Here is a 24304-nt window from a genome sequence, read left to right as displayed (position 1 = left end):
GTCTGGGCGCCTGCTCTGCCAGTGTCGAGGCATGGTGTTGTATCCTGAGGCTTCCCTGATGCACAAGACACACTTCCTGCTCTCAAGGCCCTCCGTTTACGGGGGCTCGGGGACAACCGACAGGCTAGTCCACGACGGTGTGGCAAGCGCTGGATACAGCAGGAGTGCTACGGGAGCACAAGAGGGGGCACCTAATTCAGTATTGTGAATCCCGGAAGGCTTCCTGGAGGGAGTGCTGCCCAAGTCAGAGCTGATGCATAAGCAAGAGTTAGCCTGGCAGGGAACAGCTGATAGGAAGATGCAGGAAGGAAAGACAGCGGAGATGAGGAACCAGTATTGGTCCAGAGTGAGGAAAAGGAGGGGCAAGAGATGAGTAAGGTAAGGGCTCTTGCCTGCCTGGCAAGGAATTTGGACCCGAATCCGATGCACAGGGAAGCCACTTGAGGCTTTTAGGCAGGTGCTTCCGGAGCAGGCGTGGGCGTGGGCTGAGGAGCCAGAGGACATGACGCTACCACCAGCAGGGGATGCTGTCAGCCTGGGCGGGTTGTTAGCAGTGGCCCAGGGGGATCGGTGCTTAGAGACCCCATCGGAGGGAGGAGTAAGGCTGACGCCAGCGATGGTGGGTGATGCTACGGTGTGAGTGGCAGTGCCACTTCCTGAGGCCGGGAGGAAAGGACGGTGTCCAGGGGCTGAGTGGCGGAGGGCCCGGCGCAGCTGGACGGGCGCCCACGGCTCGGGGCAGCAAGGGCCAGCGCTGGGTCTGAGCGCCCGGCAGCGTGGCCTTGCGGCGTCGGGGTGCGGCCGGAGGAGGGCAGAGCGGAAGGCGGGTGGAAACGGTGAGGGGAGGCAGTCTTTGAAAAAGTTTGGCTCTCAAGGATGTTTGCTTTCTCGGAGGCTGGTGACTCAAGGAGTTCAAGTGCTCGGGGAAGGAGGGGGGAGGCTGGAGGAGAGGAGGCGCCCCAAGGTCCCAGGAGGGGGGGCCCAGGGCCCAGCTGCCCTCGCCGGGGGGCGGGTCTGCAGATCTGGTGCCAGGCGGTCCCGCGGGGCCCAGTAGTCCTGGTTTTCGGCGCGCAGGAGGCAGGGTCTCGGGCAGTGAGGAGAGAAGAGGCGGCGGGTGGCCGAGGGCAGGGGTTAAGCAGCCCAACATGGGGGCAGCTGAGGAGGGAGAGGGCTGCTCTGGGGCTCCGGGGCCTTCAGTGCTCACCAGCCGTTCCCCGGTCTGGGAACGTTTACCTGGAGGCTGGCCGTCAACAGAACACCTGGCCCTGGGCTCCGTGGAGCCTCCTCCTTTACTTTTTCAAACATTCAACTCTCTTCGCCAAGTTTATTAGTCATTTCACAGTATCCTTCAGAGGCCGATGAACACCCAGACATCAGCAGTCCCGCGGGGGCGGGTCACGCAGGACAGCCTCTCCGTTCTCTTCTCTTCTTCCACCCGGCCTTGAAACGGTCGTGGCCTGTGCAACTGTAAGCCAGCGCGTGGGCGCGACGCCTCGGTTCCAGACCTCCGGCCGGCTTCTCGGAACCGACACCTCAAGCTGAGAGGAAGGTGTTCGAGCAGGAACCAAATTCCCCGGGCACGCATCCCTATACCCCTCTGTGATAGAAGAGCTCTGTGTCTTCTGTCGCAGACTGAATTTCCTTCTCAAGCTCACTGCACTGTATCTGAAAAAGTAAAATCCTTCATATTTATATTAAGAAATTTCTCGTCTTCAAAGCTTAGCGGAGAATTTCAGAAAAGCATCTCTTTCCCAGTCCCAACTTTTTCGGTGATAGATAGCAAAACACGTAACTTCTGGAAAACTCTGTTACGGAGTTGCAAATATAAACGAACGCAGAAAGACTATAACGAACCCTCCTATGCCTCTGGATCCACCTCGAATCAACAAGGCATTTTCAAGGTCCAGCAAATGCCAAGACTTCCTTGGGTGTTGGTGGGGAGAGGCTCAAGAGGGGAGATGGACTCCTTTTCCTGCCTCTTCTCTGGCCTCTGAGAGTCCCGCCCCTTTAAGTCTTGCACAACCCACCCACCGCCTTCAGAGTAGAGCCTGCTTCCTCAGTCTGGCTGTGCAGGCCCCACCCTCTGGCCCCAAGCGTCTTGCCAGTCACTCAGCCACAGGTGCCCAGCTACAGTGGACTCTTCAGCTTTCCCTCACCCCCACTTGGAATGCCCTCTTCCCTCCCCATCTCTGCCTGTTCAAATCCATCCATGTTCAAAGCCTACCTCTTCCATGCAGCCTTCCAGGATCCGCTGGCACCTCCTCTTTCCCTAATCTCCCCACAGCCTTTCAGTCATACTTACTTTCTAGCAGGTAACCCGTTCTTTCCGTATGTGACACGTCACCCTTCCTGCAAAAGCCCGTGACAGACGGCCATGTGCCCCACCCACCTGCTCTCTTCTATAGCAGCAGAATCTTAAATATGTCCGGAATAAAGACCTTATTTCCCAGCTTCCCTTGCAGCAAGGCTTGGCCACATGACTAAGTACTGGCCAATGTGACAGAAGCAGAAGTGCCACTTGGCCAAGTGGAATGAGAAAGGTGCCATCTTGCACCTCGAAGATGGCGCCCAAGCCTAGGGATGGTGGCATGCTGAGCTGGGAGGCATAAGACCTGGGGTCTCTATGATGCATAGCTGCCTTCCTGGGCTGGCTACCTCGCCGTAGAGAGCAAAATGGAAGATCCCATGTCAAGCAGGAGCCTGTGTCAATCAATGATGTAAGCAGTTAAAGGTATGAGGTATCACAGGGACCCCCATCAGCTGACCCCCCAGAACTGGTAACAAGTAGAAGCACAGGGCATCTGCAAGGGGCCCAAGACCAAATTCATCCATCCATCCATCCATCCATCCATCCATCCATCCATCCATCCGAGAGACAGCGCACACAGGCGTGACAGGAGGGGAGGGCCAGAGGCAGAGAATGAATCTTAAGCAGGCTCCATGCCCCGTGCAGGGTTGATCTCACGAGTCACGACTCTTAACCCACTGAGCCCCCAGGTGCACCCCCCCCAATTAAATCCCTTTCAAAGGGAAAGATTTTTGCAGCAATTTGTCAGGCTCTTCAAACGTGACCTCCCTCTGAGCATTTCGGAAAGGCGGCTGCTGCCGAAGGCTCTGCCTGCTTGGCCTCCGAACGGAACCGAGAGCTGCCTGAACAGGAGCAGTAAGTGCTGGTGCTGAGCCGACCCGGCCCAGACTGAGGCCTCATCTCAACGGCGCGCCCACAGACTGACTTTGCATTTGGTTCGTTAACTTCCTACACCCCCCCGCCCGCCCCGTTAACCTTGCCTGTCCTGTGGCTTGCCTTCTGTCCCGTTCCGTGTGCTGTGTAAGAAGCCAAGTTTACTCGCGTGGTGAAATGTCAATGAGTTTGGAATCCCGAACCTGCTTTACAATTGTGATTACTTTGCTTTATGATTGAATAAAGCTGACACTGCGGAAAGACACAACTTGTGTGTGCACCTGCGGAGTGTGCCTATGACACTCCTGCTTTATGTGAAGGAGAAATAAACTTGTTGAGGGCACTGTTGCCTTGGATCGCGGTTACGACCAAATGTAATCCTAGTTAATGCAGAGCCCTTCCTTCCCTGCACCCTGGCTACTGGCATCACACCTAAAACCAGACATGTGGGTGCCTCCGTGCATCCCTTGGTCTTCATTTTCACCCCCAATCTGAATGCTCCCAAGTTCTAACTTGTCCATTTTAAATATTTCTCTCTTACCTCCTACCATGGACTTACTCCGAACTGCCCATCACCTCCAGCCAGAGTACTTCTACAACCCCCTACGCGTCCTCCCACCTACAGCATGGCACCCAAAGAGTGCTATTTCTAAAATACAACCTAAGCCACTCCTGTGCCATTTTTTTTAAAGAAATTATTTATTTGAGGGCAGCCCTGGTGGCCCAGCAGTTTAACGCCACCTTCAGCCCAAGGCCTGATCCTGGAGACCTGGGATTGAATCCTGTGTCAGGCTCCCTGTATGGAGCCTGCTTCTCCCTCTGCCTCTCTCTCTCTCTCTCTGTCATGAATAAATAAGTAAAATCTTTTTAAAAAATTTATTTATTTGAGAGAAAGAGAGAGAGAGAGAGAAGGAGCAAGGAGAGAGGGAGAGGCTCCCTGCTTAGCAGTGAGCCTGACACGGGGCTCGATATGGGGACTCCAGGATCACTACCTGAACCAAAGGCAGACGCTCAATCAACTGAGCCACCAGGCGTCCTAGGCAGATTCTTTAAATGAAATATGAATATTTTAGAGCAGGGAGTTTGAACTTTTCCTTGCTAGACAGTAAATATTTGAGGCTTGTAGGCCATAGGATCTCTGTCCCAACCAACCAACTGCCAGAGTCAGTGCATATGTAAATGAACATGTAAGTACATAACTTAAAAAACACAGACAGCTGCCATGGTTATAGCTTCCTGACACCTGTTTTAAGTAATTCTTTTTTTTTTTTCACTTTTACCATAGACTCTGTCTCTTTTATTTTATTTTTTTAAAGATCTATTTATTTGAGAGAGAAGGATCAGAGGGAGAAGGAAAAGCAGACTCCCTGCTCAGCAGGGAGCCCCATATAGGGCTTGATCCCAGGACCCTGAGATCATGATCTGAGCTTAAGGCAGATGCTTAACCGACTGAGCCACTCAGGCACCCCATGCCACTCCCTCCTTGAAACATCTCCCTCATTGTCTCCATATAAAATGCTATCACCGTGGGGGGCATGGGAGGCCCTTCACCCGCTGGCCCCGCTACTCCATAGCTGAATAACCTACAGGGGAACTTCATGTTTCTCCCGAGCCCCAGGCTCCTCACCTATAAAATGAGAATACAAACTACCTTGAAAAGTTATCTTGAAGACAAGACACTAACTGTGTGGCACAGTCCCCAGGACACAGAAGGTGCTGGATAAACCAGAAGTCACACTTGTTAAGGGTGGGAATACCCTGCAGCCTCTTCTCTCTCACAGACAAAGCCATCTGGATCCAGGGAGCCCGGGATGGACCACACCAGAGCACATCTCCCTGCTTTTGTACCAGCTGTGCCCTCTGCCCACGCTGCCTTTCCCCAGCGCGTCCCCTGCCACTGTCCCCAGCCCCTGACCGTTGACGCTGCGTCTGTCATGTCCATACCGCCCCGTCTGTGTCTGTGTTCCCCTGCAATCCCACTGCGTCTGCAGCCACCTGTGTGGGGAAGTCTCCCTCACAGGCCCGAGGACCCAAACACATCCACTCGGCCCCGTAACTTTAAGTCTGGTGGCCGCCTGACTTGAGAAGGCCAGTGAGAATGGCGGTGGTAAAGGGGGAGATGGTTGCTCAGACCCCTGACAGGCTGTCCTGGATCTAGGCTTTCCTTAAGAAGGGTAACCTCGTGCCCCAGAGGCCCCAGCCATAGAAAGCAGCCACTAGCCAAGGACTGAAATGGTATCACAGTAAGGAACCAAGTTACTCCTAACACCGGAAAAATGTATCCCAGGACCCATGATGACATGGACGAGACAAACTAGAAAGGCTTGATTATCTAACAAAAACTCATTGGTTCTAGATTCTGACTCCCCTATGCCAGCAAAGGGAGCTCTGCGAAAGATTCTCCCCTTGGACTTCTTAAAGCACACCACCCCCCCACCCTCAGCCAGGTCAGGATTCCTGGGCTCTGTGGCTCCTCGTCCCCCTATTTCCCCAAATCAAAGCCCGTGGTAGCCACACGTCATTGCTTTTTCTTAGCTAGTCAAGGGCAAGACCCCGTTTACACCTAGCTGCCGGTGGGTCAGGGGAGGCCCTCTGTAAGTGTTTGCAAGATGAACACAAGACCCCCTGAGGAAACCAGACCAAGGCAGCAGGATGTCCCCCAAGATTTAAAGATTTCTGCAAATGACCGAACCTTCAGGTCAGCCATCTGCTTCACTCGGAGTACCAATGCAATCCGAAGTAATTTTACAAAGGATTCACTTTTATTGCAATCTTATTTTGACGAGCCATGGTCTAATCGGTGGGCCTGTGAAAATTAAAAATATCTTCTAACGGGACATCTCAGTGGTTAGGTGTCTGCCTTTGGCTCAGGTCATGATTCCGGGGTCCTGGGATCAAGTCCTACACTGGGCTCCCCACAGGGAGCCTGCTTCTCCCTCTGCCCATGTCTCTGCCTCTCTCTCTGTATCTCTCTTGAAGAAATAAACAAAAAAATCTTTAAAATAAAATCTTCTAACATTTTATTTTAGTGAGAAGCTGCCCATCCCATCCTGTCATTTATCACCCTTAGAGCCGTACCGCAATGATCTAATCTAAGATGACTTAAAGTTTCTCTGTTATGTGCCGGCAAAGTCACCTGAATTAATGATTCTGTGAACCTACAATTAATGTAATTTGGGTTTTGAACAAGCTCATTCCATAAATTTAAATAGTTTTGAAGACATCATTGATTTTTAACTTCAGTGACGGAAACAAGCATTTGAAATTTTCAGCGAAGAAATGCCAGAGACCAGTAATGTCTATTATATCAACGACGTCCCTGATAGCAGCAACAGCCCTCTGAGAAATACTACTATCTTCAATTCTCTTAAATAGATATGGAAACAATCTCAGAAAATTTAAGCAACTTGATCAAGGTCATAGAGGAGCTGGGAATTTGAATCCAGGTAGTTGGACTCATCATGAATTATAATATATCCCGGGCTATAGAACTGCACTAATACAGTAGCCACCAGCTGCACGTAAGTACGTAACTTAAAACTAAACAAAAAGGGATCCCTGGGTGGCGCAGCGGTTTAGCGCCTGCCTCTGGCCCAGGGCGTGATCCTGGAGACCCGGGATCGAATCCCACGTCAGGCTCCCGGTGCATGGAGCCTGCTTCTCCCTCTGCCTATGTCTCTGCCTCTCTCTCTCTCTCTCTCTCTCTCTCTCTCTGTGACTATCATAAATAAATAAAAATAAATAAATAAATAAATAAAACTAAACAAAAATAAACATTCAGTGCCTCAGCCACAGTCGCCACCCTATAAGTGCTCAGCAGCCATACACAGAGAGTGGCTGCTGTATTAGCACAGATATAAAACATTTTCATCGCTGCAGAAAGTCCCATCGGATGGGGCATCACCATGGAATATTATGAGGTATTAAAAATATCTCAAAGGTTTTTTTAAATATCCCAGAAAAATGCTTCTGATATACTGCTAAGACAAAAAGAATCCCAAATTGCACAAGTGATCTGGGGGGTGGGATTAAATAATGTTATTTTTACACTTTTGTAAACTTTGCAGATATTTTAGAATTATTTATCTTACTCTTATAACGAGGAAAAGAAAAAGTTTTTTTTTTTTTTTTTTTTGAGAAAAATTTGAATAGAGGGCACTTACCCGTTCAATTTGTGGGAATATACTAAAAGAAACTGGCACCATCAATCCCATTACTAAAACAGTACAGGCCAGCTTGAAGGTCCACAATGACCATGGATGTTGCCGGAAGAACTGGGTCCTGTAAGAGACAAGGTTACAAGGCTTTTTTTAGAGGCTGGCCCTCAGCTCTGATGTCTCGTGTGTAGCCAGCCGCTGGCCCATGGTTTGGTCCCCACTCCCCAGCAAACACGCAAGACCAGCAGGCATGCTGACGGAGCTCACGGTACGTCAGGCCTGGGGTAAGCACTTCATGGGCGTTGCCCATTTGATCCCGAGCAACCCTGAGGTTGTGTTATCATCGGCCCTTTCACACAAATGAGGACACAGCCACTGACTGGCTGGCTAAGTCACTTGTCCAAAATCCCACAGCTCAAAAGTGAGAGGCCCGACTCTAGATGCTGGTCTCCGCTGACACGGTCGGGACATTCTGACCCTGACCTCTGAGGGTGTCAGAAACAGTGCAGGAGGATGCGAAGAACCCCAGCCTGGGAGCCAGAGACCCCAGGTCCTGAGTCCAGCCGGTGTCTGCCATGGAGAGGCCCGAGCTGGTCTCAAGCAAGTCACTTCCTGAGCCTTGGGTTTTTTTCATAGGCAGAATGAAAGGGCTGAGCCAGAAGAGCCACTAAGGTCACTCTGGCTTGGATATTACTGTGGCTGCAGAGGCCAGTGGGAAATGAGCGCCATCTCTCCTCCCAGGTAGCTGGTGCCACTATGTGGGCTTTAAGGACAGGTAGGGGCCGCAGCTTTCACGGGAGCCCCAGCTCTGACCCAGCCAGAGTGCTCTAGAAAGAGCCTGGGCCAGCAGAAGTCTCCACCCCGACCCAGCCGATGGACCACGGTAACACTTGGCTCGAAGCCGCATGCTGCTACTTCTTGAAAATATGCTGTTCCGTGGCCCTAACAAAGGCTTCCTAGCTCGCCACGCTGGACAGAGGAGACTGGTTCAGGTGACCTCATTTGGCCAACCGAACCCTTCCCTGGGAGTTTGTAAACTGAGTGGAAGACATTCTCCGCCTTCCCTGGGGGTTGCTGTTTTTAGTCCCTCGTCAGAACTCTTTGAGGACATGAGCCGGGAGGTATTGGCAGGCACATCCCTCATCAACACGAAGGAGCCAATGTGTGGCAGGACAGGAGGAAGCTGACACTATGAGGAGGAGGAGGAGTAGAGTTTCTGCTCAGCTGCCATAGCCTACGCCCCTGCCCGGACCCAGGATCTAAAGCAACACATCTGCCTTCTGGCTGAAGCTCCTGCATGCTGGGCTTCTCACCAGGCCTTCCTCCTAATAGGCCATTTTTTGCTTCTCCAAAGAGATGACCGTCCACTGAATCGGAGTCCCTTAGGCTGACTTAGCACATTTGCCATAAAGGAAGAAGACAGGCTGGAGCAATACTCACAGCACAACAGAGCTTGGAAAACCTGCAGATCAGCTCAACTCAGCGTTCAAGACCTCAGCAGGTGCTGGGACATGCCTCAGAACACAAAGCTAACTGAGGAGGGGGCCTGGGCGAGAGTCCAGGGTTAAGGAATGTGCACCTCTGGATTTCCACACCTGCCCCCAATCAGTCCTACTGTCTCAGCTGGGATGAAGAGAGATTAAGAAGATGACTGAACCAACTTCTTCCCATCCCTCCCACCAGGTTCAGTGTTTGACACTCAAGGATCTTGAGGGTTGAATGTTTATTCCTACCCGGGGAGCTGAGTATGCTTCTTACCTTACAAAATAGTGTGAGAAGACTTCAGGAATAAAAGCTGAGGTCCCATACAGCACTACCCTGGATGATGCTGTATCTCTAACAGCCTGGTGGAAATGGAAAGGAAGCATCTTAGCACATGGGGTGAGACTATTTCTGGGGATCCTGCAACTCAAGACAGAGATAAGCAAACAGCAGCTCTCCTCTCTCTCTCACTTAGAAAAAAACTGTGCGTGGAGAGAGGCGGAGAGAGGCTGTGGTCCTCTGGTGCACATGGCTGGAGGATGGCTGGGGTTGGTGCCAGGAGTAACTAGAGATGGGATTTACCTCCCAGCAACTTCACTATTGTCTCCCCATCAGTCCGCTAACCACCCAAATAAAATACTAAGTACCAGCAAAGGCAGCTTATAGAAAAATTGTCTCCTAGAACCAAAGGGTAGTCCCCTCAGTGGAAATGCTGGATTTGCCACTGAGGACTGCTGCCACTGGCCTCCCGATCCTGAGCAGCACCCCAGCTACTTCCACCCTTTCCAGTGAGGAACCCTCCAGAAGTCTAGCTCAGAGGGCACCCTCCAGAAGTCTAGCTCAGAGGGCACTGGCATAGCATCATACCCACATGGGCCACGCACGAGTCCACCTGTATGCACCCGCCTTTCGCTTGTGTAATCAAGTGTGCTATAAAGTCTCACTTTGCACATATACAGTTTATAACATTTTGTCATCTTTCCTATAATGCACTCTACATATTGAACATTTAAACATGTCATCGTATGGGTTACATGCACAAAGTCACACGTACTCAAGGGCAATGTAAGAGAGAGACTCTCAAGGGAATTCTGACCACAGGTGACACTCGCATGCTAACTACAGAAGCCAACTCCTGGTAAGATACAACGCCCCATACAGCACTGCCCTGCACAAGATGGATAGGCACACACTCCACCACCCCCTTCCCACCGTGTCTCTTCCACTCTTGGCTTCAGGATGTGACTACAGCCCGCCTTCTGGGCTCTTTCTCTTGCTCTCAAGTGCTTCTTACACTGACGCTTACTCATCTGATTCCTCTGTGGGGAACGCCTTTCCCCAACAAGGACAGAGGGGGCCAAGGAGGGTGGCTCTTCAAACATACACTTTCAGGGGGCACCTGGGTGGCTCAGTCAGTTAAGCATCTGCCTTCGGCTTGGGTCGTGGTCTCAGGGTCCTAGGATCTAGCCCCACATCAGGGAGTCCGCTTCTCCCTCTCCCTCTGCCCCTCCCTCCTCTTTATGCTGCTCTCTTGTTCTTGCTCTCACTCCTAAATAAATAAATAAAATCTTTAAAATAGGAAAATAAATAAACTTTCAGGAATATAAAATAAAACTGCTCCACTTCAGGAAGAGAAAAGTGGCTGCTGAGGGTGGTGCGTTTCGACGTCAGTGGGGCAAGGCTCCCCTCAGTCCGCCTGTGTGCCAGGGGAAGACACTGCGAACCCGACACCCATCCTGAGGGGCACCGGGACACATGTCACAGTTCACAGCTGAACGGCTTCCAAGGCCAGTCAAGGGAAAACAGCATGGATTGGCCCCTGAAATCCGATCAAAGGTGCCCTATTACAATCAGATATTGCTAGTTGCGTAGTTTCTGAAATTTTAGCCAAAGACAATCAACGTTTTGGTGACAGGGAAATGATGAAAGAATGCTTATGCTTACGCACAGTGGCAGACTCTATTCTTAAGAGGAAGATAAACTCAAAAAAAAAAAAAAAAAAGAAGCAGACCATCAAGTCTTTCTTTTACTCTAAATCGGCCTTCATGCAAAAAATGAAGTTCCTCCTGGAGAGGCGGACTAGATACCCAGACAGCTGGCGGGGCCTGAGGCTGCCTCTCCTGGGAGGCTGAGCACTCCCAGCTTCCAGACAGAAGGAGTTTGTGGCCGAGAGCGTGGCCAAGCGGAGCAGAGCCTAGCACCACACCTGGCGGGCACACAGGCTAAGTGCACCGGCTCTCCCTCTTCTCTTCAGCTGTGGGAACAGTTCACAGCAGCCCTAATGCCCGGCAGGTAAAGGACCTGAAGAGAAATGCAGGGCAGCCGGGGTGGCTCAGCGGTCTGGTGCCGCCTTCAGCCCAAGGTGTGATCCTGGAGACCCAGGATCGAGTCCCATGTCAGGCTCCCTGCATGGAGCCTGCTCGTGTCTCTGCCTCTCTCTCAAATAAATAAAGTCTTAAAGAGAGAGAGAGAGAAATGCAAATAGATTCCACCTAAAGACTTGCACAGGTTCAGAGCAGCATTATGCAGACTTGCCGAGACTGGACACAGTCCAGATGCCCACTGCCTGGGGGAAGGGATATGCAGATGTGTCGGTACAGCCATAGGATACAATGCTGCCCCGCAGTAAAAAGCAACAAACTGTTAGTAGGTACACGGTACAGGTGGATGAAGCTCGAAAATCAAAGAAGTCAAACCCAAGAAGCGATTGTAGGAGTTACTAATGTGAAATTTCTGAAAAGTCAAAATTATGAAGGCATAAAGCAGATCGGTGTTTCTCTGGGGCCAGGGATGGGAGAAGGGAGTGATTCAATGGGCATAAGGGAAATTTTTAGAACGAAAATGGGGATCCCTGGGTGGCGCAGCGATTTGGCGCCTGCCTTTGGCCCAGGGCGTGATCCTGGAGACCCGGGATCGAATCCCACGTCGGGCTCCCTGCATGGAGCCTGCTTCTCCCTCTGTCTCTGCCTCTCTCTCTCTCTCTCTCTCTCTGTGACTATCATAATAAAAAAAAAAATATTAAAAAAAAAAAGAACGAAAATGTTCTAAATTTGGACATTTTGGTGGTGGTGATGGCTGTGCAACTGCTTACATTTACTCAATTCATAAACTACACTCACAACAGGTGAATTTTATAGTATGTAAATTATATCTCAATAAAGCTATTAAAAAGGTCTCATTAGGGTGGCTCTTGGGCACAAAATCTTTATTTCAAAAATGAGGTATTTTATTTCTGGCAGCCAATTCTCCCCTTGTTACCTGTAATTACTGAGTCTCTGCTGTAATTCCTTTAGAAAGGTGGCCATTATTTTCAGACATGCCACGAAATGGTCGGGCAGGAATCTGATGGCACATATCTGATGGTTTATAATTCAGCTCTGTGACTCATGGATAGGGTTTAGAGGAGTGCTTTGTGAGCTAAACAATGATGTATTTACTGACCGAACGGGCAGCTATCTTTTCTGACCTCCTCTTCTGCTAACACACGGGACAGGAGGATGTCCTGAAGGTTGTCCGCTCGGACGCACACACCATAAAAAACTGTTCCCTTCACTTTGAATCGGGCTGTTCTGTGCTGTTCCTCATGCCATTTGCACACAACTATCTCACACTGCATTCTTTAGCTAATGTCACTTCATGGAAGTCATTAAAAAAAAAAACAACTCACCTGCTGAAAAAGCATTTTTTAAAAAGTTCACACCCAAAATAAGACCCCTCTAGGCCATTCCAGTTTCTTCGACCTGAATGTACACAGAAGCCACTAGCCACTGTGCTGCATGGATCAAAAGAATAAACTATTTAATAATAAACCTTATTATAGATTGAGGCCTTTTAGAGTAGTTCTGGTCAGAGCACTAGATTTCCTCAGGCAATTTTTTTTTTTAAAGATTTTTATTTATTTATTAGAGAGAGAGAGCAGACAGGACAAGCAGGGAGCGGGGAGAGGTGCAGAGGAAGAAGCAGACTCCCCTTGCTGAGCAGGGTCAGGGTTCGATCCCAGGACCCTGGGATAATGACCTGAGCCAAAGGCAGACACTTAACCAATGAGCCACCCAGGTGCCCCTCCTCAGGCCATTCTCTATAGCAAACTGGTCCTCCAAGATGAAGACTATAAGAAAATCTGTTGTGAGGTGGAGAAGAAATGCTTCTCTTAAACCCAGAGAGGGAATCTGCTGACTTCCTCAAGCACAGAGCAGCCTGTATGGTGGATGCTGAACTGGAAACACCAGGTCTCACCCTCAGAGAGCAGCCATGGGTTTGGCAGAGGCCTATCCGTGGTGGTCTGTCACACACATCAACCTGGCTAGGCTAGAGCACCCAGGAATTTAATCAAACCCTAACTGATGTGCTGCCGCCTAGATGCGGTTAACGTCTACAATCATTTAACTTTATTTTTTATTATTTTTTTTTTCATTTAACTTTAAATAAGATTACCTTCCATAGTGTGAATGGGCCTTGTTCAAACAGCTGGAAAGCCTGAGAGCAAAATCTATAAGGTTTTCCAAAAAGAAGAGAAATTTTGCCTGAAGACCATGGCATGGGCTCCTGAGTTTCGAGCCTGCCTGTGAGCCCTACAATTGCATGAGCCAATTACAATCAATCAACCAATCAATCAATATCCTATTGGTTCTGTTTCTCTGGAGAACCCAGACTAATGCACCATCTTTCAAACACTGTGGTGCAAAAAAACCAAAACCAAAACCAAAACCAAACAAACACTGTGGGGCAAAATGTAAAACTACTCCCCTTCACATAATGAGGGAAAACCGGATAAGGAAAAGTTGAAGGGAAAAAGGATTCTGTTCCCGGCTCTCAAACTGAAAACTCCATGCTCCACCCAAAAGGCAAGCCAGCTAAGACTCCATAGTGTCACCCTACCTTTGTCCCAGCTTTTCTGGAATAGCCCATGACATGGCCTTCCTTGTCCATGACTTCAATCCCTCGAATGGGCTCAAGACTTCGGACTGCGACAACATTCACTGCACTGATGTGGGCTGTGGGTGTGAAGAAGAAAATGCACAACAGCGGGTAGGTTGGGTCCAGCAAAGGAACGTCTTTTCTCGTGTCAAGCCTCTTTCTCCGATGGCTTCATTTCCCCAACCCTCAGGTAGTCACCTGGCATGCTCTGGCCAGCCAAGCTCTGTCGTGGGGGCTGTGGAACTGGGTCTGAACTGCTGGCCTCCCGTTCTGGGATTCTGCCCACAACCTGGCACCAGGTTCCAACAGCCCTGAAAGTCCAGTCCAGCCCCCTGACAGGATTCCAGGACAAGTCCCTAGGTCCTTGAATTACACGTGCTAGGTACTTCCATAGGATACAATGCTGCCCGGCAGTAAAAAGCAACAAACTATTAGTAGGTACATGGTACAGGTGGATGAACCTCAAAAGTGAAAGGTCTGGCCAGGTTTCTATAACATTTTCCCATATTTTACCACTGATATCATTCTGACAACTCTCAAACTGTTAGGATTTTCAAACTCAAATTTGGAGTGTGAACCAGTGAACTTGCGGGCTGGCAAACTTAAAACAGGTAGGCTAAGATCTCTGCCTTCCCCTGACTTCCACTGGAGTCAGCCCACCAGGCTGGAATCCCCCATGCTGCCACCTCGTCTGTGTATGACCCTTGGGCAGTTGCTTAAAGTCCTGCCTCAGCCTCTTCATCTGTAAGTGGAATAACATTGCTACCCACACGTCTTGTCAGGAGTAAGTGAAATAATGCATGCAGAGGGCTTGCACAGTCTTTCAGATGCAATTTGTGTCCCTGGGTTTGTGTTCATTCCTTGACAGTGGGAAGCACAGCTACAGAGCAAGGGCCACCTCTCAACCCAAGGACCTAATTTGGGCCCAGAGGCCCCGGGAAGCTGCAAAACAGCAGCGGTCATTCGTCACCATGGGGCGTGGGACGTGGCTGCCCCTGAAGATGTAGGAAGAAGGCTCAGAGACCACAAGGTTACATGCTTCCTGCTTACTGAGAAAGATGATGGGAAGGGCTCTTTTCAACAAAGCGTTATTCAGCCGCAGCTGGAGCAGACGGGGGAATAGCTAGAAAAATAAGAGAAAAAAATCATTATTGCATGGGACCAGAAAATCGGCTCAACATACACAATAGCACAGGTCAGGCCATGGCAAGTGCTGTCCGTGTATTTTTTAATTCTTGCAAAGTTGAAGTGTTCTCCCAATCATCAGAGGAACACGTGGAGGCTTAGGGAGGTAACTTGTCCAGAGTCTCTGAGCCTGTAAGAATCTGAGGCAGGATGCCAATGCAGGTTTATCCGACTCTGATGTCTATATTTTTAACTATCACAGTGTCCTGACATCCAAAGCAACACAAAATTTGTATAACACATTTATGTAGCATAAGTAATTTTTTTTTAAAAAGTTAAAGAGTACTGAGTATATGCCTAAAAATTTGGGAAATGCTTATTATGCACATATGCATAATATGCATGTGCTTATGTGGAGATGCTTATTTAGGGGGTGACAGGATTACAAGTGACCACTTCCTTTCTTATGTCTTAGCCACACTTTCTAAATTGTTTACATTGAAACAAATTTGTAATTCAGAATAGTTTTTATTCTTCTGAAGAAAGAAAAAGATTTTACAAATTTTTAAAATACCCACTCCAAAAAAGGATGAAGAGGCAATCACTCCTGTCCCTAGCAGTAGACTCTCGTATAGGTGACGATTCTAAGGAAGAATCAAAAGTAGGTATTTAGCAAATACCACAGTTTTACCCAGGAAGGATAATTAAAACATGCAAACAAACAAAAAACCCCAAAGAAATCACACAGGATTATATATCCTCTCAGCCTCCTAATACTCACATAACTTGCATTTCCATTGACAATGTTGAACGCTGTAGTGTAGGTATAGAAGGAAATCTGCAGAAAGATAGAGGCACACAGATCACACACTAGGATCATGCGGGCACAACAGAATTCGGTCATCATGACATAGAAACAGTTTTTACCTGAGGTAAAATCAGGGACTTCAGACTTTTTACTGACAGCATGGAGAAAAATATCTTTAAAGAAAAATAAAGAAAATATCTTTTAAGTGTTTAGAGGGAAGAGGGAGCTTGCCAGGGTAAAGAACTTCCCAGGGAAGATGCTGCGCTGAGCCCCCCACCCCCCACCCCCAGAAGCTGGGATGAGGCTACCAGGCAGGCGATGGGCGAGTGATGCTCAGGGAACACCGACAGGACACCTGGGGACACCTGGGGACACCCGGGAGTGGTCCCTGCCTCCAGGACATATGATGTACCAGGGCAGGGCGGCTGAGGAGTATGTACTCCCAAGTGCATCTTCCTAAACCTGGGGTCTCATAAAGGTAGCTGACTCACCATGGGTGCCGTGAACGGTAGGAGAGCTGGCAATAAAGAAAAGGGGGTCAGTGGCTGCCGCTGCCCAGGCCGAGAGGGGATGAGGGGGGAGGCCCAGAGGGGCACCACCCCCCATGCGAACCTCCCCTCGGGCACCCTGAAGGCACAGACACCGCAGGACAGTGTTTACTCATTTTTTATTTTTCCTAATAATAACTACGTGCATATGGCAAGCATTTCAGTTAGCACAGCCCAGAGAGACCGAACAAGGCCTCCCCCCTGGGAAGGCCCACTTAGAAGGCAAGCGGCGTTAACCTGTTCCTCCTTCCACACAAACTTAGCACATCCGTGATACTGTCATTTATAAGAAGAAACCTAGATTTGCTCTTCGTCCCTGTTCCTAGCACAGAGATCCTAAAACCTTTGGAATTTCCTGAGAACAGCAGTAAAAAAGGTGAAATGGGGGTCTTTTTTTTTTTCCCTAACCAGCCCCCTTCCACCTCACCTGACTTTATGTCAACAAGGGGATGTAGGGAAAGCCCCTAGGGAGGGGGCTGGTTGCCAGGGGAACACCCAGGTGACCTGTCAGCCCTACCTGCTACCTCTATCTCCAGGGACAAGGAAAGGGGCTGGAGGCAGGGCTAATCACAATGCCAAGGATTTTAGTCAACCATACTAGTAGAGCCACAGGTTCACACTGTTTCTGGGCTGCTGAGCATGCAGCCAGGTGGTGGCCTGGAGAGGGTGTGGAAGCCCCCCCTCCCCCCGCCCCCAGCCCACCTTGCTCTCTGTATCTCTTCCATCTGTTCGCTTTTATAATAAACTGGAAACCTAGTAAGTAAACTGTCTTCCTGAGTTCTGTGAGCCATTCTAGCAATTTCAAACCTAAAGAGGGAGTTGTTTATAGCAGGTTGGTCAGAAGGACAGGTGGGAATCTGGACTTTCAATTGGCATCTGAGGTAGGGGGGTGGTCTTGTGGGCCTGAGCCCTTAACTCGTGGGGTCTGTTGCTGTCTCCAGGTTGATAGTGTCAGAACTGAGTTTGTGAAGGCCGAGAAAAATTAAGGCCATCCCACCTCAAGTTTAGTATTAGCACAAGTACAGCCATCTTAGGTCCCTGGGAGTAAGAGCTGAACTTTACAGGAAAAACTGCAGATTGTCCTAGGCAGGTAATCCCATATCAGAAAGACAATAAAGCTCAGAATGCCCTCGGCAGAGAATCCCGTATCAGATTTTAAGAAACTCCCCCACCCTTTTCCCCATATTGGAATGGAAAAAATTCCTCCACCCCTTCTGAAGATTCCCTAGACCAGCCCATAAAAAACCCAGCTGTAACCCGCTTTGGGGTCCAAGTCCCTGCTCTGCTGTTTGGAGTACACTTGGACCCAAGCTCGAGCTTGTAAATAAACCCTCATGTACTTGCATCGGTGTCAGCTCCTTGGTGGTTTCTCGGATTCGCAATCTTGGGCACAACAAGTTAAAACTGTAGGATAGGGATCCCTGGGTGGCTCAGCGATTTAGTGCCTGCCTTCAGCCTAGGGCGTGATCCTGGAGTCCCGGGATTGAGTCCCACATCAGGCTCTCTGCATGGAGCCTGCTTCTCCCTCTGCCTGTGTCTCTGCCTCTCTCTCTCTCTCTCTCTCTCTCTCTGTTTCTCATTAATAAATAAATAAATCTTAAAACAAAAAAAAAACAAAAAAAAAAACAAAACAAAAAAACACTGTAGGACACCTGGCTGTTGCCACAGAACTGAAAGGTATAGGAAAAGCCTGCACATCTGATGTCAGAAGTAAAGCATCAGTGGCACTTGGTTGCCTCAGTTGGGAGTGCACACAACTCTTGATCTGGGGATTGTGAGTTTGAGCCCCACGTTGGGTGTAGAGATGACTAAAAACAATAAATAAACTTAAAAAAATGCCAACTCGTGTGTGGGCTTAAAAAAAAAAGTGAAGATTGAGAGGAGAAACAAGTATTTTTCCATCGAGATGTCTATCAAGATAGATGCAAACTCCCACATTCTCTTATCCTTGCCGTACTTATTTATACAAATAGGATCACTATATACTGTTTTATACTTTGCCTTTTTTCCCCTTAATACTAGTTCCTGAAGATTCATCCTTCTACATTAGTGCATAGGATTTACTTCATTCTTTTTAATGAATTATTTAACTATAGTCTGAATTGCTGGATATTCACATTGTTTTCAGTTTCTTGTTTCTAACAGAGAGAATTTTATAGTTAAAAAGGCCCTGTACAATCATGGGTTTTATTCCCCTCCTCATAGTTAAGAGAGAGAGAAGACTACATGGAATCCAAAACACTTATGAGTTACAAGTTCTGGAACCATCAATGGAATGACTGGTTGTGTTCCTCGGGGAATGACAGAGCAAAGCAGGCTGCAGACCCAGGCCTGTGCCCTCCCCACCAGCCCCCAGATCTTTCCACAGGACTGGACACAGCTCTGCTCCCAAACCTGCTCTATTCCTCTACCAACCCCAGACTCTTCAAACATCCTTTTTAAGCTGTGGTTTCCAGACTCACTGTCAGAAATCCTTCTAGGAAAAATAAATAAATAGATAAATAAATAATAAGGCAGGCCAGGCTCTTTTAACTGTTACAAACCATGTTTGCCCAACCCACTTCCAAAAATTAGAATCAGCTCACCTGCAGGTCGAAAAGGAACAGGGATCAGTTTGCTGCTGTCAGGATGCACTGTTGACTTCACAAGGGTAAACACAACAGTTAGTCTGATGTTTGGTTTTGTTTCCGTAGGAAGCTAAAAATTAGGAAGGGACTGAAACTTACAAGACTTCTCTTCCAAGCTTCTTTTATCTAAAAAGAGAAAAAACAAGCAACAGCTTTGAAAGGCAAATTGGCAGCAAAGAAGAAAAAAAAAACTCAAGTCTCATTTCTGGGGCCACCTTTACTCTGCCTTTTCAAGAGGGAAGACCAGAATGGTTCCATGCCACATGACTGGAACAAATAAAAATAAATGAATCAAACAAACAAAAGAACAATAAGCAATGAGATGATCCACAGAAAGAAAATGACCACAACATTAAAAAGTCCTCAGTATCAGGTGCCAAACCGCTGAGCCACCCCAGTCCTCAGTATCAGGACTCCTGGATGGCTCAGCGGTTGAGCATCTGCCTTTGGCTCAGGTTGTGATCCTGGGGTCCTGGGATCGAGTCCTTCTGCCTGTGTCTCTGCCTGTGTCTTCTGTGTCTCTTATGAATAAATAAAATCTTTTTTAAAAATAAAAACAAAAGGTCCTCAGTGTCTCACCTTGGAGAGGACTCATGGCCAACACCTAACTTATCCCTCAGATGAGTCCCTGAATCCAGCCTGCCCCTGGCTCAGAGAAGAGCAGGCTGTTTGCAGGGGACGCACCATGCCATTGGCCAAGGCACCTGCCTCAGAGCCAGGCTGTGAGCCCAGAAGCCCCACCAAGTTCTTAAAAATAAATAAATAAAAATAAATAAATATGTGAGCTTTCCACAGGCTGCCTCACAGGACTGATGTTTGTGGGCTCTGGAAAGCCCCATACACCACAAGACAGATAACAAATACTTGGTTTAATTCTTTGGGCAGGAATATAGCCCTGACCCGAAACAGTACCTCTAATGAGAAATAGATTCCGACTTCAGAGGCCCGCCTGAATTCTGGAGTTTGCCATGGGGCTCCAGGGATCAGCCACAGAGAATCCCCACTAATAATCTGAGCATAGGACCTATGATTTTTTTTCTCCTTAACAGTAGTTATTCCTACTAATAATCTGGTTTATGAGAATGGATTCTAATTACATAAAAACAAAAACAAAAACAAAAAAACAACCTAACCCAGTTTTGGAAAGCAGATCCCCTGGGCAGTGTCTCCCATGACAAAACTCCACCTGTTTTCAGACCATGAAAGCAAAATCTCCTGAAAGCAACCACATCCAACCTTGAACCAAGCATAGGAGACATACCCTTGGGTCCTCCAAGTCACGGATGGATGCATCTTCATTTGTTAACAATAGTTGCCTTGATTTTTCTATTTTTTCCTATAATCAGACAGAAAGAAATCGAGCAATGATCTCAACCTTGTTTCTTTTTGTCCACAGATTTAGGAATCACATGCTCATGCACACCTGATTTTAGTGCAACATGTAGCCAAGGCTCTCTACTCCCTGCGTTTCCAAGAGGATAGTCCTGTGTGTCACTCGGATTCCGAGCTCAGGAAGCTCAATCCGCTGGTGGCATCCCTCCCCCTCCCCCCAGACAGCTGTTGTCAGCTGTCTCTGTGAGCGCTACCGCCAGCCGCCTGGCTTTAAAAGTTAGAAACCTGGAAGTCCCTTCTCTCTCTCACTCCCACATCTGATCGGTTCAGGCTTACTTCCTCTCTTCATTTTTTTCTTAATTTGAGAAAAGAGAATTAAATACAGAAAATACAAAGAATGAGTACATATGCACAATCCCCTCACCCAGAATTAATAACTGTAAACATTCAGTTATATTTGCTTCCAATTTTTTTTTCCCAAAAAGCCATCATCCCCAGTTTCACGTCTCCCCATTCTCTGAGATAACCACTATTATGAGTTCAAGGTATTAACTTCCAGCCCACTTTTTTAAGTTAGATATACACGACGAATACATGTATCTGTAAAGAAAGATGTAGTGTTGGGTCTTTATATTGCAATTTGCATAAATATTGTACTTTATGCATCCTGCTTTTTCCACTCAACACTGTAGATGTTTTTCATTTAACATCATATATATTGTCTCCACTTAATATTATACATTGATAATTAGATCATCACTTTTAACTTTAATAAAAGTATTCCACTGTATGAATATACCACATTATGTTTCTCTATTTCCCTGCTATTGGGGATTCAGGTTGTTTTTCTCTATTATAAACAAGGCTGCATGAGACATCTTGAGCATAAGGATGGGAGTGTCCCTGTGGGTCTGGGCCTAAAGAATGATTGCTGGTGATACAGTATCTCTTCCTCTTGAGCCCTCAGCCACACCTGTTTCAAACCCTCATCTTTCGCTTGGACAGCCAAGCCATCCCCTGAACAGATCACCTTACCTACCATCTGGTCCCCTCTGATTACTCGCCACATGGTGACCAAAGAGACCCTCTGGAACTCAAACCTCCCCACCTCACCCTGTAGGCTAAATGCAAACCCCTCCCCTCTGAATGCACACAAGGCTGGTCAGGAACTGCCTGGTTTCTTTCCTGCATTAAAAGTCACACTGAGGGACACCAGGGTGTCTCAGTGGTTGAGCACCTGCCTTTGGCTCAGGTCATGATCCTGGGATTCTAGGATCCAGTCCTGCATCAGGCTTCCTGCAGGGAGCCTGCTTCTCCCTCTGCCTATGTCTCTGCCTCTCTGTATCTCTCATGAATAAATAAATAAAATCTTAAAAAAAATAAATAAATAAATAAAATAAAAGATAAACTGGAAGCATGCTCTGTCCCTGGGCTTTGCTTACAGTCCTCTCTACCTGGCCCTTCCTGCCTGCCTCCCGGCCTTCCCTCAACACCCTCCCCCAGTTTCCTGCCATATCCCTCCCTTAGATCCCGAGATCTAGGTCAGTGACCACCTTTGTCAATCCTCCTTCCATACCAGGGGTTGTTGTTTTGATCCCTTTTCAACCACCAGCACCTGGCTGAGAGTTTGGTGTTACCTGTCTGCTCTTAACCTTCCAATCTAACAAGCTCATTTGGAAGGAATAAAACCATGATAATATATATGGGTTCGGTTTCAACTGCTGTCATAGGGAAGCGAAGTCTTTACATTTCAGAATAAAATGTGAAATTTCTTATCTCTGAAAACAAGGAAATACTTACAACTGAAACGACCAAATTTGTAGGATCCAACAATTCTGTCCACTGAAGAAATCTCTGAATAAAAGACTTAAGAGAAAAAAACTTATGAGGGAGAAGAACACCAGGTTAATGGTGGCAGGAAAAAAAAAAAGATATATGGTCATAATAACAGCATTATTTTTGAGACCCCAACAGGGTTTTCTAACTGAAACACCTCCTGGAATCCTCGCAACATCCCCATCTTACAGGTGAGGAAAGAGGTGTAGAAGAGCTCATGGAAACCCAGCCAGGATAAGACTCAGCAGCATATGCTCTTAACTACTCCAATATCAAATTACGCTTAAGGGTTAAAAGCCCAGACTTTGGGGCCAGATGGGCCTAGTCCACATCCCACAAATGACCTTGAAGCTAATACCATGAAGGGTCTCAGAATTTCTTTACCCTCTTATCATTGTTATAAGGCTTAACTTTCGTCATAAAGAACCAGACACCTCCAGCAAGGCTTCAGTGAAGGCAGCTTGGTTCCCACATTGGAGGAAGCATGGCTTGCTCCCAACGCGCCCCCCTCAACTTTGCACCAGTTTTGGTGCAAAGTTGAGGAAGCATGAGCTCCCTCTGCCTTTCAACTTCCTCACTTAAGAAAACAGGTTTGGGCCCTACTTCAGGTAAGGCTGAAAGAGAACCCTCTAGGATTACACCGTGCAGTTAACCGCACGTGGCTGTGGAGCCCCTGAAACGCAGCCAGGCCAAACCGTATGTGTAAAATATACACCAGATTTCAAAGAACTTCCTAGAAAAAAAAAAGTGTGTAAATATCTCATTAATAAATGATTATATGTTGAAATGTTAGTGTTTTAGATTTGTTGGGCTAAATGCAATATGCCATTAAAATTAATTTCAGCTCTTTCTTTCTACCCCCTTGAATGCGGCCACTAGAACATCTTTAAAGGGCCCCCAGGCTCCCGTCCCGCCTCCACCGGCAGCGCCGCCCAGGCACGCCCCGAGGCGGCCCGCAGCCCCGTGTCCCCGCGTCCCCGCGTCCCCAGCGGCCCAGCCCGCCGAGGTTGGAGGCCGGGCGCTCCGGGGGCACCGGGTCCGCCCCAGGCTGACGCCCAGCAGCAGCCACGGCGGCAGAGGCAGGCACCCGAGGGGAGGGGTGACTCCGCAGGGCGCGGTGACCTTGCGGCGACCCTCGCGGGCCAGGCCTGGGGCAGGGGTGACAGGCGGGCCCCGCCGCGGCCGTGGGCACCCCGCACTCTGGGTCTCCCCGTCGTCCCCGCCCGGGACCCGAGCTGGGGAGGCGGGTGGCGCGACCACGTGGCCTGCCCAAGGTCGCCCGGGCCGGCGGGCGGGCGGTCGGGCGCACGCGGCGCCCCCACGGGGCCCAGGGCCACCCCGCCCCCAGCCGCGCCGGCCCGGGCCCTACTTGACGCTCGGCGATCCAGAAGCGCACGTTGGGCTCCATGAGGGCGCCGCCGCCCGGCCCCCGCCTCCCCGCCTCCGGCTCCGCTCCCCGGGACCCGCGTCGGGCCGCAGAGGCAGCGGCCGCCGGGCCCGCGCGGAGGAGGAGCAGCCGGCAGCGTGCCCCGCCCCGGGCGCGCGCGCGTCCCCGGTTCCCGCCGCCCGGTCCCGGCGCGCCCGCGGCTCCGCGGCTCCGCGGCTCCGCGTGGCCGGGGGCGGGCCCGGTGTTCCCGCTGCCTGCTGTCCCCGTGCCACCCCCACGCACCGAGCCTTCCCAACCTCACCTACCGGCTAGGGTGGCTGCGCCGCTTCCAGGCCCTTCCAGGCCCTTCCAGGCCCTTCCAGGCCGGGGCGGTCGCCCGTGCGAACCCCCGCATCACAGCCCCACTGAGAAGAACCTGCGTCTTACCCGGAGGACAGGTGCACCAACCTCTTGGGACATCACCGTGGAAAATCTTCAGTTGCCCTTAAAGTCTAGTGTGCAGGGCACCGGGGAGAGTCGGGACTGGTTACTTACATTTCACAGTGAAATCTGAAAATGTAGCGCCCCTTATTTTAAAAAGGTTGAGAATTTCATTTAAGATTTTATTTATTTATTCAAGAAACAGAGAGAGGCAAGAGACACAGGCAGAGGGAGAAGCAAGCTCCATGCTCACGCCCTGGGCCGAAGGCAGCACTAAACCGCTGAGCCACCCGGGGTTGCCCAAGGTTGAGAATTTTAAAGTCAACGTCAGAGCATTAAACCAGGCCCAGCGCCCTTCTAAGTGTGGGGCCCTTCTCCAGCCTGTGAAGGGGGCATCAGGTACAGTGCAAACTGTAGTGGGGCAGATCCAGTTCCTTCTTTGAATGCCAGATGGAGTAGGGGCTGGTTGTAGAGAAAAACTGCA

The 24304-nt window shown here is 49.2% G+C and overlaps 1 protein-coding gene across 2 annotated transcripts; it reads right to left on the bottom strand.

Annotated features, from left to right (window-relative positions):
* Positions 1 to 1310: 1310 nt before the first annotated feature.
* Positions 1311 to 23874, bottom strand: SFXN4 (sideroflexin 4). 2 transcript variants are annotated; one of them, XM_072805140.1, is made up of 14 exons: positions 23827 to 23874; positions 21978 to 22043; positions 20107 to 20181; positions 18945 to 18971; positions 18804 to 18858; positions 16162 to 16187; positions 15790 to 15843; positions 15644 to 15700; positions 15441 to 15506; positions 14788 to 14860; positions 13699 to 13814; positions 9097 to 9182; positions 7345 to 7462; positions 1311 to 1665 (listed from the first exon to the last, which is right to left on the bottom strand). In XM_072805140.1, exons 1-14 carry the CDS (start codon positions 23857 to 23859, stop codon positions 1588 to 1590), a joined length of 930 nt encoding a protein of 309 aa, XP_072661241.1. In that variant the 5' UTR covers positions 23860 to 23874; the 3' UTR covers positions 1311 to 1587. The 2 variants fall into 2 exon arrangements, with proteins under 2 accessions (XP_072661241.1, XP_072661240.1); XM_072805139.1 differs by lacking the exon at positions 23827 to 23874 and adding an exon at positions 23383 to 23521.
* Positions 23875 to 24304: the final 430 nt, after the last annotated feature.

The sequence above is a fragment of the Canis lupus genome, chromosome 29 (assembly GCF_048164855.1).
Source record: "Canis lupus baileyi chromosome 29, mCanLup2.hap1, whole genome shotgun sequence".
Taxonomy (NCBI): Eukaryota; Metazoa; Chordata; class Mammalia; order Carnivora; family Canidae; genus Canis; species Canis lupus.
The sequence above is the reverse complement of the archived record's forward strand: the minus strand, read 5'-3'. Positions and strand labels throughout refer to the sequence as shown.

Coding starts and splice junctions, on each gene's coding strand:
- SFXN4 (XM_072805139.1), bottom strand. CDS start 23,421: ATGGAGCCCAACGTGCGCTTCTGGATCGCCGAGCGTCAA. Junction 20,182..21,977: donor CAAATTTGGTCGTTTCAGTT/GTAAGTATTTCC, acceptor GTCTGATTATAG/GAAAAAATAGAAAAATCAAG. Junction 15,844..16,161: donor TACCGTTCACGGCACCCATG/GTGAGTCAGCTA, acceptor TTTTCTTTAAAG/ATATTTTTCTCCATGCTGTC.